Source organism: Ictalurus punctatus, chromosome 26 (assembly GCF_001660625.3).
Source record: "Ictalurus punctatus breed USDA103 chromosome 26, Coco_2.0, whole genome shotgun sequence".
Lineage (NCBI taxonomy): Eukaryota > Metazoa > Chordata > Actinopteri > Siluriformes > Ictaluridae > Ictalurus > Ictalurus punctatus.
Genome location: NC_030441.2, coordinates 12,640,892 through 12,653,090, shown reverse-complemented (window position 1 = coordinate 12,653,090; position 12,199 = coordinate 12,640,892). Strand labels below are relative to the sequence as shown.

Genomic DNA, 12,199 nt, shown 5'->3' with positions numbered 1-12,199 from the left:
CAATTTCAATATTTTAATATCTTGCAGAAGGCAAATGATGAATAAATATATTGGTTTAAGAATAAGAACTTTAAACAAATCTAACTACTGGTATGCCGAGGATGAGTTCAACTATGTCAAAACGATTTGCAAAAAACAACAAAGTTTGTTTTTAACGTTTACAACTAAATGTTTTTATTACTGTCCTTACATACATCACACAAACAACACCTGACTAATCAGTGCACATATCTTATTGGAACTTTAAAATAAGGTGTTTTACAACAACAACAACAACAACAAAAACAACCCAGAATAACTTAAAACCAAATATACTAGACCGGCACAGCATTTTTCCTGCAACCTTTATATCTTAAGTTGCTTTATAACAATATTACATGTTAGTTGCATTAGTTAAGCAAATTTCTGAAGACATGAAAAAAGACAAATATTAGACAATATATAGTGAATTAACTGCTATTACTTTCTTATGATATTTGGTGAAACCATGTTTCTCACATATGTACTGTTCAAGAAAAATCTTAAATTAAGACATGGCTTAGTTTGTACTAACGCAGTACAGAGATAACCCTCTTCCCGAAATATTCAATAATGCATAAATAGGCACAAAATATGATTCCAGCTTTGGAAATTTCCTTAACATCGCAAATATAATTCACATTTTCACTTCAGGTCAGTTGTAATGTGTCATGTCAGTTGACCCTGATTTACAAGAATTTCTAATAAGATCAGATTAGATTATTCTCCAAATGTAACCATTTTTTAAAAAGCAGCATATTATTTGTAATCCAAATCAAAGTGTGAAGAATTTTGAGTTTTTTGTGCAGACACACAAATTAGAGTTCTAATAACGATTTCCTCTAAATACATAAATCAGGGCAAAGTTGGAGTGTTCTGAGCGCCAACATGGATCGATTCTACATCATCAAAGAAATTACTGAAGATATAACACTGGTCAGTTGCACTTTTCTTTTGAACGTGGAAAAGTAAAGCATCAGCCACATAATCACAAGCACGTTGTTTCCGACTCCGGACTTCTCCAGAGATGTAGTACAGGGATTAGACACGATGACTGCAGTCTGGAAAGCTGATGGGCTCAGAGTTGCCTGAGGATCAGAAGATCTGCTGCTCAAAAAGAATCTTTTGGTAGCCTTGAGGGGGAGGATGGTAGAAGTCACTAAACTGACAATCCAAAATTGCACTGTCATCCACTGCATGATATGGGGGGAAAAAACAGAAACAAAGAATGAAATGACTTAGAACATGCCATTCATGCTACCAAAATAATGTACCAAAAATATTAAAGTGTTCCACAAGCTGTCTTATACAACAGCACTGCTGAATTCTCAATTCTGATTGGACAGACGGTGTTGCTCAGACAGTAGCTCTGATAACTGATAATATTAACGTACTCGTTCTAATACGTTATTGTTTCTATTATAACAGCTCGTTCACTGGGACCTTTGTGCTGCGCACACATAATATAATCCTAATAATAAACAGATTAAAATATGACGTGCTATTTAATGTATGGTGAAGTTATATTAGGAGTCTCCGGTGTCAGCGTTTTGTAATGGTCAGTATGTTTTCCACCGTAGGGAACAAGATTCTTCAGGACAGAGCAGCTTGCAACTCTTAGTTTGTCAATGACATGACCAGCTACGTATCTTTTGTTGTAATAACTTCACGAGAAAGAAAAATGAGAGGCTGGTGAGGGGAAAGAATGTTTACAGCTGTTATAACGTACATAACGTGAAATGACCTTATTTACAATATTAAATGCAACTAGAAATGGATAAAAAACCATGATGTCACTATGTAATAAATTAAGAATTGTAATTGATGGCAAACTGCAGTGAGATGCAATGCAGAAGAAGAATCACAGAGGTTTTATTCTGTACCACACCATCCTGTCATTGATTAGTCACCCAGAACAGCACAAGAAAGTATTTTTGAAAAGGATATATAAATGAATAATATGGAAGCCCGTTTCCACCACGCTTAAAAATAAATAAAGAAGGCAACAGCGGCTTTATATCTCAGAATTGCGACTTCATTTCCCGCAACTGCAAGTTTACATTTCACAATTCTGACTTTTTTTTTTTGCCCTTGCTATTTAGATGTCCACTTGACATTTAGTGAGTTACAAAGAATGAACAGACAAAGCATCAATCATTCTCTATTAATAGGCTATATACAGTAAGAACAACACTCATCAGCTAGTCAAAACCAGGAAAACCAGACACTAACGCGCACTCGTTACCTGAAGCTGAATTAAAAGTCAGAATTGCGAGATATAAAGTCACAATGAAAAACAGAAACGGACTTCCATAGAATAAGCATCACATGCAAATGTGAAACGCCATTATGTCTTATTATAAGTTAGTCTCTACAATAAGTCTATTTAATTTACATAAAAAGTGGACCAAATGCAGGCCTGTTCTACTAACACAGAGGTTAGTAGAGATGCATTTTACAATTTAGCAAAATGCATTGATTCTTAAATCTAAATTTTAAGAATGAAACAAACTTGACTTAAATACATTGTTTTGTCCTTCTTTTAACACACATTCTCCAACTGGATAATGAACAGACCTCTTATTAACACTTACTGCTGTCGTGATGTCAGTACATCATCTGTACAAAGGAACCCTAATCATGTTCCTGTGCTAACTAGGTTAAGCAGGTAATTGTTTTACACCTCTCACAAGCGTATTGAATACTGTACTTTATTTCTTGAATACGCCACTGGTACTAGGTAACAGTGATGGAAAGTAACGATTGAGAAAACTAGCTATTTATGTTTAGCTACCCCTTGACAATCTCTAGTACAATGCTAGTCAGTTAGCTGGCACTATTAACTAGTTAACTATTCTGTTTAGCCAATGTACACCTGTTGCAAGCTAGCTAGCTTTAGAAAACTGTTTCTAGGAAATTAGTGTACCATTTGCACATTTTTTTTTTACATAAAGCATATATAAACAATGGAATCTGACACATGGGTAAGATGGTCATGTGATGTAGGAAATAAACAGAATCTAAGATGTCAGGGCGAGTCATCAGAGATTTCTCAGTCGCAGTAACAGTTATTATATAATACAAACTAGAACCAGAGCAAATCTGTACAGATTTGGTATCATTGAGACATTATTTGCTTATACAGTAAATTATTCAGTAATTACTAATGAACAAAGTAATAATGTGATTTTGCAGAGGAAATGCATTTCATGGAAATATCAACCTCCGTTTCCAGCTGCCTCACCGTATACTACAGGGAAAACTGTTCCTCGAATTCCTGATGCTGGACAGTTCATGTTCTTCCCATTCAGATATAAATTCATCTCTACATGGTCGTACGAAACGCCCTGCAAATGAACGGAGACAAAATAAATTCAGCAAATTGGGGGGAAACTGTGCTATCGTATAACAAAGAGAAACGTATAATCATGGATAGAGTGAATTGTTGGCAAACTGCTGCGTTATAAGAGCAATAGAGTAAAAACAACTCAGGAGGCAATGTTAGTGGAAAATAATCAACTTGGAGTGATGATAGGAACCTCGTGCTGGGCTGCATCGCACCACCTGGCACTGATTATTTTCCCATACCAGCACACCCTGTCATGTTTTATTCCTTAGACTCCCTCTGAGCTCTGAGGCCAATTAGTTGTTGTCTATGTAATGTAGAGTAATGAAATAGTGCAAAAAATGTAAATGTATATTAAACATAGGTTTTCTATCTTGCCATAACTATTTCCAAAAACATGTCTCTCTGTTTCGCAGTTGCTGGGGCCCAACTTTAATCAGTCCCTCCAGGATTTTGTGATTGTACAAATTAACACAAAATGAACACAAGCAAACTCCGCAATATTTGCAAAATTGCCATTTTTCTAAATTATTGCAGATTTGGGCCAAGACGCGTCATGTGACGTCAGTACAATGCACATTCAGCCAAAGCCCTCTTCGATTCGTGTGCGTCCAACATGAATACAGCGAAATGGTCTCATTTACCAAAAAACATCACTGTGAAAGACCATGCAAAACAAGTTCGTGCGATTGCATTTTTCCTCAATTCAAGTAGTTGAATTCCACAAACTGCATCTCAAATTTTGAAAAAATTCACAGCAAAATCAAGCATTTTTGGCCACCGCAATCACAAAGAAACTCGGTGAAATAATGCACGGACTGATTAATCATCTCAAACCAGTTTCATTGTTGCTCCTGAAGAGCCTTGTTGCCTCAGAAACTCACCACGACATCTCCTTCCTGTGGCAGGCTGTTAGCCGGTAACCGGTTCTTCTCCTCGTTATTATGGTACACGGTTCCGTCTTGCCGAAGCACCAGGCTGTGTGTGTCCCTGCCCATTGGGACTTGGTTAAGGTTCGTTTTCTGCGTAGCCACCCCTACGCCCCAAACGCCTGAAGGAGCCGAAGGTGAAATAATTACCACAGGTGTGTTAATAATATTATCGATAATTGACAACATTCAAAATTATGTATTACCGTTAGAATTTTTGTCCAATAACTGTTGATATGGAATTTTCTCAAACCATGGTTGTGTCATGAAATTTCATGGCCAATGTCATCTCTATTTATTTCAATCAAACTCTTTTATTGGAACAACAAAGGTACATAAACAGAATCAAGAGCTTGGATTACAATGGATTTTAAAGTTATATTAATAACAACATTTCAAATTAAATGGTTTGTCTAACTGTACAAAGAAAAAGAAAAGAAAGTTACTTTATCTACTTGTTTAATTCTTGCTAATTTCCTGAAATTTGTTGTTAAGACCATTAAAAGCTTAATATCATACTGCCCTGCTGGTACATGCTAGTTTTGTTGAAGTGTAACAGATGTGCACCTGAACTTACCTGTGGACTGAACCTTGAACTCAAAGTAGCTCTTGTTTTGATGGAGAGGAGCATTGGCGAGGCAGGCCCCTGTGCCACATATCCTTCTGCCACTTTTTACAATAACAACATCAGTGCCTGCAATATAAGTTGTATTCACGAAAGGAGGGAAATACATGTAAATAAAATGCACAAAAAATACAATCAGTAACCCTCATAGAATTTGTAATGGTTTTAATGGGAATTGTATTGGTATTAATGGAAACTGTAATGGTCCCTGTGGGTCTCTACTAGTAATCTGTTACCTTCTATTAGTGGCATGTTATGTCTAGTGGACACCATTAAAGATTATTAATGGTTTTAATGGTTAGCTGATGGAATCTGTAGTGGAAACCATTAGAATTTCTGTGATGGTTTCTATGCTGTTGTTTTTTTTCAGCAGGGCAGAGAGAAACATTTACTACGTACGTGTATCTGTGTACAAAGTGTACTCACAGGCCAGACAGCTTTGTAGAAAAACTCAGTAGAATTTTTTAACGCTATGTTTATGTCTCTGATTTCTCCTGTATAATGGAATCTAAGTGACTGCTTTGTCACGCACTTATCACATCTCTTACCCATGTGATGGGTATCCAGCTGCACTGTGGGCATTTCTTTCAGTGCGACGTGGCCGGAGCTTCCGCGATCACAGCAGTCGAAACAGCACGAAAACAAACCCGCCATGATGATTAATTTAAAAAAAATTTTTAAACACCCTCAAGTGTAATAGTGTTGAGTCGACGGGTCGCAAATATTGTACGAATCTGCGCCTGTAAAAAAAAATCTATTTATTTACCAGTTCAGCGGAGGTCATGTTGCCCCCGGATTCACATCCGTGCTTGTAAATAACCGGAAATGACGTACATGCAGTGCAACGTCGAGAGAAGACAAACAGCGACATCTAGTGTCCGATCTGATTATTATTATTATTGTTGTTGTTATCATCATCATTAGTATTATTATTATTATTAATATTATTATTAATACTAATATTATTGTTATAAAATGATAAACATCCACATTGAACAAGTTGACAGACTACAAACTCCACAAAGTGAAACATGTTTATTTAAGTGCAGAAAACAAACAAATCTTTTGAGCAATGTAAAGATTTACAATATGTCCAAATGAGGGTGGATTTTACACATAACTCAAGTAATGAGAATGTTTATTAACACAGGAGTACGAGGGGAAACTGCTCAAGCATTTGGACTGCAATATTCTAAATGGACAGATTAGAAATGGAAAGGATTGTTTAGTTGTTGTTGTTGTTGTTTTATTATTATTCGACTAAACTGTCGCATGTGCTGGAGAGACAGTGACAAAAATGGGGAGATAAAAAAAATGACTCAAAGTCGCGTCAAAAAGCAGTGTGACCTCACAGGCTTAACTTAGCCTCCCACCGCTAAGTTTTGCATGGCAACAACAGCTAGTGGGGAACTGCTGAGAGAAAAAACCGTTAACGTTTAAGAGTTATTTTTGCATTTAACGAACTGCTCTAGAGGTCAGGACCTTCTTTGTGTCATATCTGAGTGTTTGAAGTGATTTAAAGCAACAGTTTAACCGAACTCCACTCGATAATATATTTTTTTTGAAATCTGCACGGCAACAGTCGCCATGATGACGCTTGCGAAGCGCCCTAGTAACTGGCGCGCGCCGTTTCTGTCCAATAGACGCGCGCTGCGCTTCACCCCGCGCGGACACCGAGCCTCAAACTGCGGCCAGGGTTTTTTTTCTCCTCTTTTCCTTCTGTTTTTCTTGCGAGATTTCCCGCTTAACCTGAAACAATTTAAGCTACCGTTACATGCAAAGGGCCTTTCGGGCTACCCGTAAACAGATGGCGAGGTAAATGGACCGGGACGAGGTACAGTAAGTTGGTGCTGTGTGATGATGTGTCTGCTGTGAGCGTTTCATCTTTTCCAGGTTGCACTTATTTATTGATCTGTCCATATCTCCCTTGTTGTAGGCTGATCTTTGCGTCTTCATACTGTAGCAGTCAGAGATTTGGAATAACTTCAGTCGGCTTTGTGTACCACTGGTTAGATGATGCAGGGGGTAAAACGCAGCTGAGAGATGTTGTAAATAAAGTCTCACTTTGATGTCAGACGCGGCGGCTTCTTCAAACGAACCTAGTTATTTCGAGAAAGTCCAGTTAGAGACACGCTGATTTTTCGAAGAACCTTTTGTCTGTTGAATTGCAGTCTAACTGCTGTCCTCTTTGAAGATTACCGTCTAGATTTCGCATCATCAGCCTCCCTGAGGGCTCTGCTGCCATGTCAGCGTAAAATCACCAAGATTATGTCCTAGCCTGCAGCTGCACTTCTCACCCCTTTGCTCATGAAACAGTCCCAGATCTTTCCAAGACTTACTTTCTATCAGTTGTGTTTCTTGATGTTTGTAAAACTCATAACTAGGGAAACATGACAGTATGCATTTTAGACTTACAGGGTTCTCGAGTCTTCTTACCTTAACGACACAATATTCATATTTTCCATCTTTAAAAAAAAAAAGGTTTCTGATATAAGATGCTTTCGCAGCTTTGGATATGAGCCTGTAATTTGGAGGGAAACTACTAAAAGTGCACAGTGCTCACAAGTAACCAAAGAGGTCAGTCTTATAAATTGCAGGCGTGGACATGGCACAACCAAAGACGAGGCACTGACTTGCATTTTTTTTTCTCTTCAGTATAATGGCATTTTATTAAAATTGCACCATGATCATTTGATTAACCCGAATAGAGTCACATCTATGTGACCTGCACTATGGTTAGCTGCTTGAAAACAACTGAATCAAAACCCGCGCGCAAAAAAGGAAGAGTACTCCTTGCGCGCGCGCATTTCTGTGTGTGTTTGTGTGTGTGTGTGTGTGTGTGTGTGTGTGAGCTGAGTCATCATCTCTGAAACGAGGACATCTCATTTTCCTCTTTGCAAACGTTAATACATTTTTTTTGTAACAAACAACAAAAAAATCTCATTACATTAAAAGCTTTGCACTGGACCAGGAATTCAAATCATGCCATAATTTAAGACTGACTTTCTCAGAAAACAGGGTACTGGGCTATACTATTCCTTGTCTCTAAGGTGGTTATCCTTATGTTGTTGTTTGTTTATTTATTTAGTTATTTACCTTTAATATGTATCTTTCACCTGAAACATGGCTGTAGCTTTTAGAGTAAACCTTTACAGCTAAAGCTTGCAGCTTTCTCAGATATGTAATAGATGAACGCTGGATGGTACCAAGTCAGCGACAAGGAAAAGTACAATTCAGTACCCTTTTTTCCCCCCTGAGTGTGCAGGATATTATGAGACGTGTGCTGCTTTCACACAATATTCTGAGATATTGTTAGAATATACACCTAGGTACATCATCCTGGATATGAACACTATATAAGTTGTATAAAGAATTGTAAAAATGTATAATATATAAATACTGGGACTTTTGCTGTGCAGTGTTTTTTTTGTTTTGTTTTGTTTTTTACTGTTTACTCAAACTTTTGGTGACTATTATCTTGTCCCGGAAACAGATCTGAATCCAATCTAAGTGACAGCTTTTAAAAAGACTGCCTTAATCTGTTGACCAATCCAATAATGCTTATTTATTTATTTATTTATTTATTTATTTATTGTTACAGTTTTACAAAGTACAAAACTGTACCTTCTCTTGTCAGTTCGGGTTGTACACTTATCTTTAATATCTTTATCATGTAACTTTCGTTTTATGTTTAAAAAAGATTGACTCTTTTAGTGTAAAGCGTTAAAATGACGGTTGCAATCAAAATTATTCAACCCCCATTACAAATCAGGTTTATTGTCAAAATTTACAGACTTTCAGCTGTTTACAATGAACAAATCAAACAAAAGCAATTGAAATAGTTCAACTCAACGAATGTTTCAAGTGGTTTCCCCAAATCTAACTGAAAATACAACTTATAATGATTTCTCCATTCTCAAACTTATTCAACACCTTCATGGCAAGCACCTTTAATATTTAGTAGAGGATGCTTTTGCTGTTATGACCTGCTGCAAATGAGATGCATAGCCAGACACCAGCTTCTGGCAGCATTCCTGAGGAATCTGAGCCCATTCTTCATGAGCAATGGCCTCCAGTTCAGTAATATTCTTGGGTTTGCGTGCTGCAACCGCCTTCTTCAAATCCCACCAGAGATTTTCTATGGAGTTCAAGTCAGGTAAATGGTAAATGGTCTGCACTTATATAGCGCTTTACACTGTGTCTCATTCACCCATTCACACACACACACCAATGGTAGTAGAGCTGCCATGCAAGGTGCTAACTTGCCATCGGGAGCAACTCGGGGTTCAGTGTCTCGCCCAAGGACACCTCGGCATGTAGAGTCACGTGGGCCGGGAATCGAACCGTCGATTAGTGGACAACCCGCTGTACCATCCGAGCCACAGCCGCCCACCCACAGGTGACTGTGATGGCCCTGTAGAATCTTCCAGGACTTCTTCTACAAACAAGCCTTGGTGGAATTTGAGTTATGCTTGGGATCACTGTCTTGTTGGAAGGTCCAATGACACCCAAGATTCAGCTTCCTCACAGACGGCATGATGTTTTCTAATAGGATTTCCTGATACTTCAATGAATCCATCTTCCCTTCCACACGCTGCAGGTTTCCAGTGCCAGTGGATGCAAAGCAGCCCCAGAGCATCACCGAGCCACCACCATGCTTGACTATGGACAGGGTGTTCTTTCTTCATTCTTCTTCCTCCAGACATACCGCTGATCCATCGTGCCAGGTATTTAAAGTATTTTCTGCCCCTAGCCAGTTCCGGTATTTCATGTGTTCCGACTCAAACACACCTGGTTCAACTAACGAAGCCCTTGATTAGTTGCATCAGGTGTTCTTGAGACAACACCTGTTTTGCATAATTGTGCTGTGGTGAGGGATTCTGTTCAGGGGGTTGAATGATTTTAAGACTGGAGAAGTCATTAGAAGTTGCATTTTCAGTTGAATTTGGGGAAACCACTTGAAGCATTCGTTGTGTTGAACCATTTCAATTGCTTTTGTCTGATTTGTTCATTGCAAACAACTGAGTTTAAATTTTGACAATAAACCTGATTTGCAATGGGGTTGAATGAGTTTGATTGCAACTGTATATGCACCTTCTAAGTAAAATATACACACTAAGGTACTAAAGATGTATGCAGCGACAAAAAATGGTACAACTTAGTACCTTTTTTCCTGATAGTGCAGCTAAGAATCAGGTTAATTAATGATCACAGTAATTTGATCCATCATTTATACCTTGTATAGGTCACTGCTGGTGATTTGGTTTTGTTTAGCATGTCCGTAGTGTTGCTATGTAATGGATAAACAATACCACACCTATCCAGTACATTAGCTAATGGCAGTCTGGTAATACTCGACAGTCAAATATTCTATAAAAATGAAAGGCCAGGATTTTATCACTTTTAATGTTGGAGGACAAATCTTCACCACCAAGGTGTCAACCATTAGAAGACATCCACACTCAAGACTTGCTCGCATGTTAGATGACGCAGATCCTGAATTTAAAATTGTAAACAGCCAAGTGTTTATTGACAGAGACTGGGGGATGTTTCGGTTTATAATGGAGTATCTGAGAACCGGCCGAATCACTTTATCAGGTGAATTTGAGACTGATGCACTGCTGTGTGAGGCTGAATTTTACAACATCGGCGCACTTTCCGATTTTCTGCGCAACAACTGTTATGCGAAGAGCGAAATTCTCGAGCTTCGCTTTGTCATTCAAGATGCTCAAAGTTTCTTTAGGGTGTTCAGTTCCAAGAGCACAACTCTTGATGCACTGGCCTCAAGAATATCAGTGTTCATCGAACAGCCCACAAATCCTACTCAGAATTTGATGGAGCGTTTTCCAGTGCATCGACCCTCACACCATGACCTCGTTTTTCAATGCGGTGCTGACTGCTCTGATGGAAAACAGTTGTCTGCAAGGTGAGGCGAGCAAATGTAAACTAGCATCATGTACAATCTTATATAATGTTGCATTACATGTTGATATATTTTATATGAATGAATTTATGACAGAATTCAGCATCTAATTCATGTTCATGTGATGTTTCAATATTTGATATAAGCTGGTCATAGATAGCTTGTGCAAGCATATGTTTTTCCATTTTTTTATTTACAGGTATGTCACCATTGAGCCAGATGCACGAAAACTCCTCAATGCCACAAATGTTCTTGGCCTGATGGTGGACACGATCCTGAGGGAGGGCTTTCGCTTAATCAGCACCCGCACAGTTTCTCCAGAAGAGAAAATTGAGTGTTACACCTTTGAGAGAAGGGGAACTCTTAATATTCTCATCAATGACCCCTATAAAGCGGATGTATCACCTGTACCAAAACAAACAGAGAAAAGTACAAAAAAGGGCAAATCACATAAGTGATTAAATCAATACTTGCCATGCATGTGTAAAAACCCCCAACAAATAAAAAAACAAAAACAAAAAAAAAACAAGCCATCAGCCGAAGTGAGAACCTGAGGCGATTTGAGGTTTCCCAGAAGATGGCGATGCTGTGTTATTTAGGGCATGATGCATTTGTAAAAAAAAAAAAAAAAAATTTGATAACGGTTTATTATTTGAGACAATAGTACCATGTTTTATACAATAACCAGTAATGTGTATTAAAAAAAAATTTTGATGTCATTTACTTAGACGGGTTACTAATTTTTTTTTTTTTCAAATCTTTCTATTATGTGCTATTTTTATGACCAGAAAGGCCTTTAATGTTATTCTTCATAATGTAGCCCTGTTAATATGGATTAGTGTATATATGATTTATAATATCTTAGTTGTAATATTTGATCTGCACAGAGTAAGACAACCAATTACAAACAAGTTCATCTTTATTTAAATGTTATTTTATTTTCTTGCACAATAAATCATCTGTACAACAATTACATCGCAATCTGTCATTGAACTATGAATCCACAGTAATTATTTATGCCACATAAAAGCTTATGGACTTAGACATGTCTGTATGTATACATATGCAATATACTTCTAATCAATTTTGAATCCAGGTTCCTTGTACAAACAAATGTCACGTTAACTATTACATTCTTTATAACACTAGCAGTTATCAGAGTGCTGAAGGAGGCCCGCTCAGACTTAATATTTCACGGTTGTTGGCATGCTGTAGTGAGAGATGACCTACCTCCCCTTTCCCCTCTCCGTGGCTGAGACTTGTGCAGCGCGAGCGGACGCAGAACCGAGTGGAGTGGACGGTAAACGGCCCGCCTAACTTCAGCAGCACGGTCAATACTGGAGGATTCACTACTGGTT

The 12,199-nt window shown here is 38.0% G+C and overlaps 2 protein-coding genes across 5 annotated transcripts; one reads left to right on the top strand and one right to left on the bottom strand.

The window, feature by feature from the left end:
- Positions 1–157: 157 nt before the first annotated feature.
- On the bottom strand, positions 158–5,748 carry spryd7a (SPRY domain containing 7a). 2 transcript variants are annotated; one of them, XM_017457950.3, is made up of 6 exons: positions 5,685–5,748; positions 5,467–5,525; positions 4,871–4,987; positions 4,249–4,415; positions 3,263–3,365; positions 158–1,211 (listed from the first exon to the last, which is right to left on the bottom strand). In XM_017457950.3, the coding sequence occupies exons 2-6, from the start codon at positions 5,498–5,500 to the stop codon at positions 1,114–1,116; spliced, it is 519 nt and encodes a 172-aa protein (XP_017313439.1). In that variant the 5' UTR covers positions 5,501–5,525; positions 5,685–5,748; the 3' UTR covers positions 158–1,113. The 2 variants fall into 2 exon arrangements, with proteins under 2 accessions (XP_017313439.1, XP_017313438.1); XM_017457949.3 differs by having other exon boundaries at positions 5,467–5,726.
- An 87-nt stretch (positions 5,749–5,835) lies between these two features.
- On the top strand, positions 5,836–12,149 carry LOC108259046 (putative potassium channel regulatory protein). 3 transcript variants are annotated; one of them, XM_017458182.3, is made up of 3 exons: positions 6,321–6,752; positions 9,519–10,844; positions 11,041–12,149. In XM_017458182.3, the coding sequence occupies exons 2-3, from the start codon at positions 10,297–10,299 to the stop codon at positions 11,297–11,299; spliced, it is 807 nt and encodes a 268-aa protein (XP_017313671.1). In that variant the 5' UTR covers positions 6,321–6,752; positions 9,519–10,296; the 3' UTR covers positions 11,300–12,149. The 3 variants fall into 3 exon arrangements, 2 of the variants coding, with proteins under 2 accessions (XP_017313671.1, XP_053532368.1); XM_053676393.1 differs by having other exon boundaries at positions 6,855–10,844; XR_008393582.1 differs by having other exon boundaries at positions 5,836–9,645; positions 11,041–11,128.
- Positions 12,150–12,199: the final 50 nt, after the last annotated feature.

Bases quoted from the DNA above. Each gene is read 5' to 3' on its own strand.
- spryd7a (XM_017457949.3), bottom strand. From the start codon at position 5,572: ATGGCGGGTTTGTTTTCGTGCTGTTTCGACTGCTGTGATCGCGGAAGC. The intron at 4,416-4,870 runs GTAAGTTCAGGT...CGGCTCCTTCAG, and splicing joins GTTCAAGGTTCAGTCCACAG to GCGTTTGGGGCGTAGGGGTG. The intron at 3,366-4,248 runs GTGAGTTTCTGA...GTTCATTTGCAG, and splicing joins CACAGGAAGGAGATGTCGTG to GGCGTTTCGTACGACCATGT.
- LOC108259046 (XM_017458182.3), top strand. From the start codon at position 10,297: ATGAAAGGCCAGGATTTTATCACTTTTAATGTTGGAGGACAAATCTTC. The intron at 10,845-11,040 runs GTGAGGCGAGCA...TTTTATTTACAG, and splicing joins GGAAAACAGTTGTCTGCAAG to GTATGTCACCATTGAGCCAG.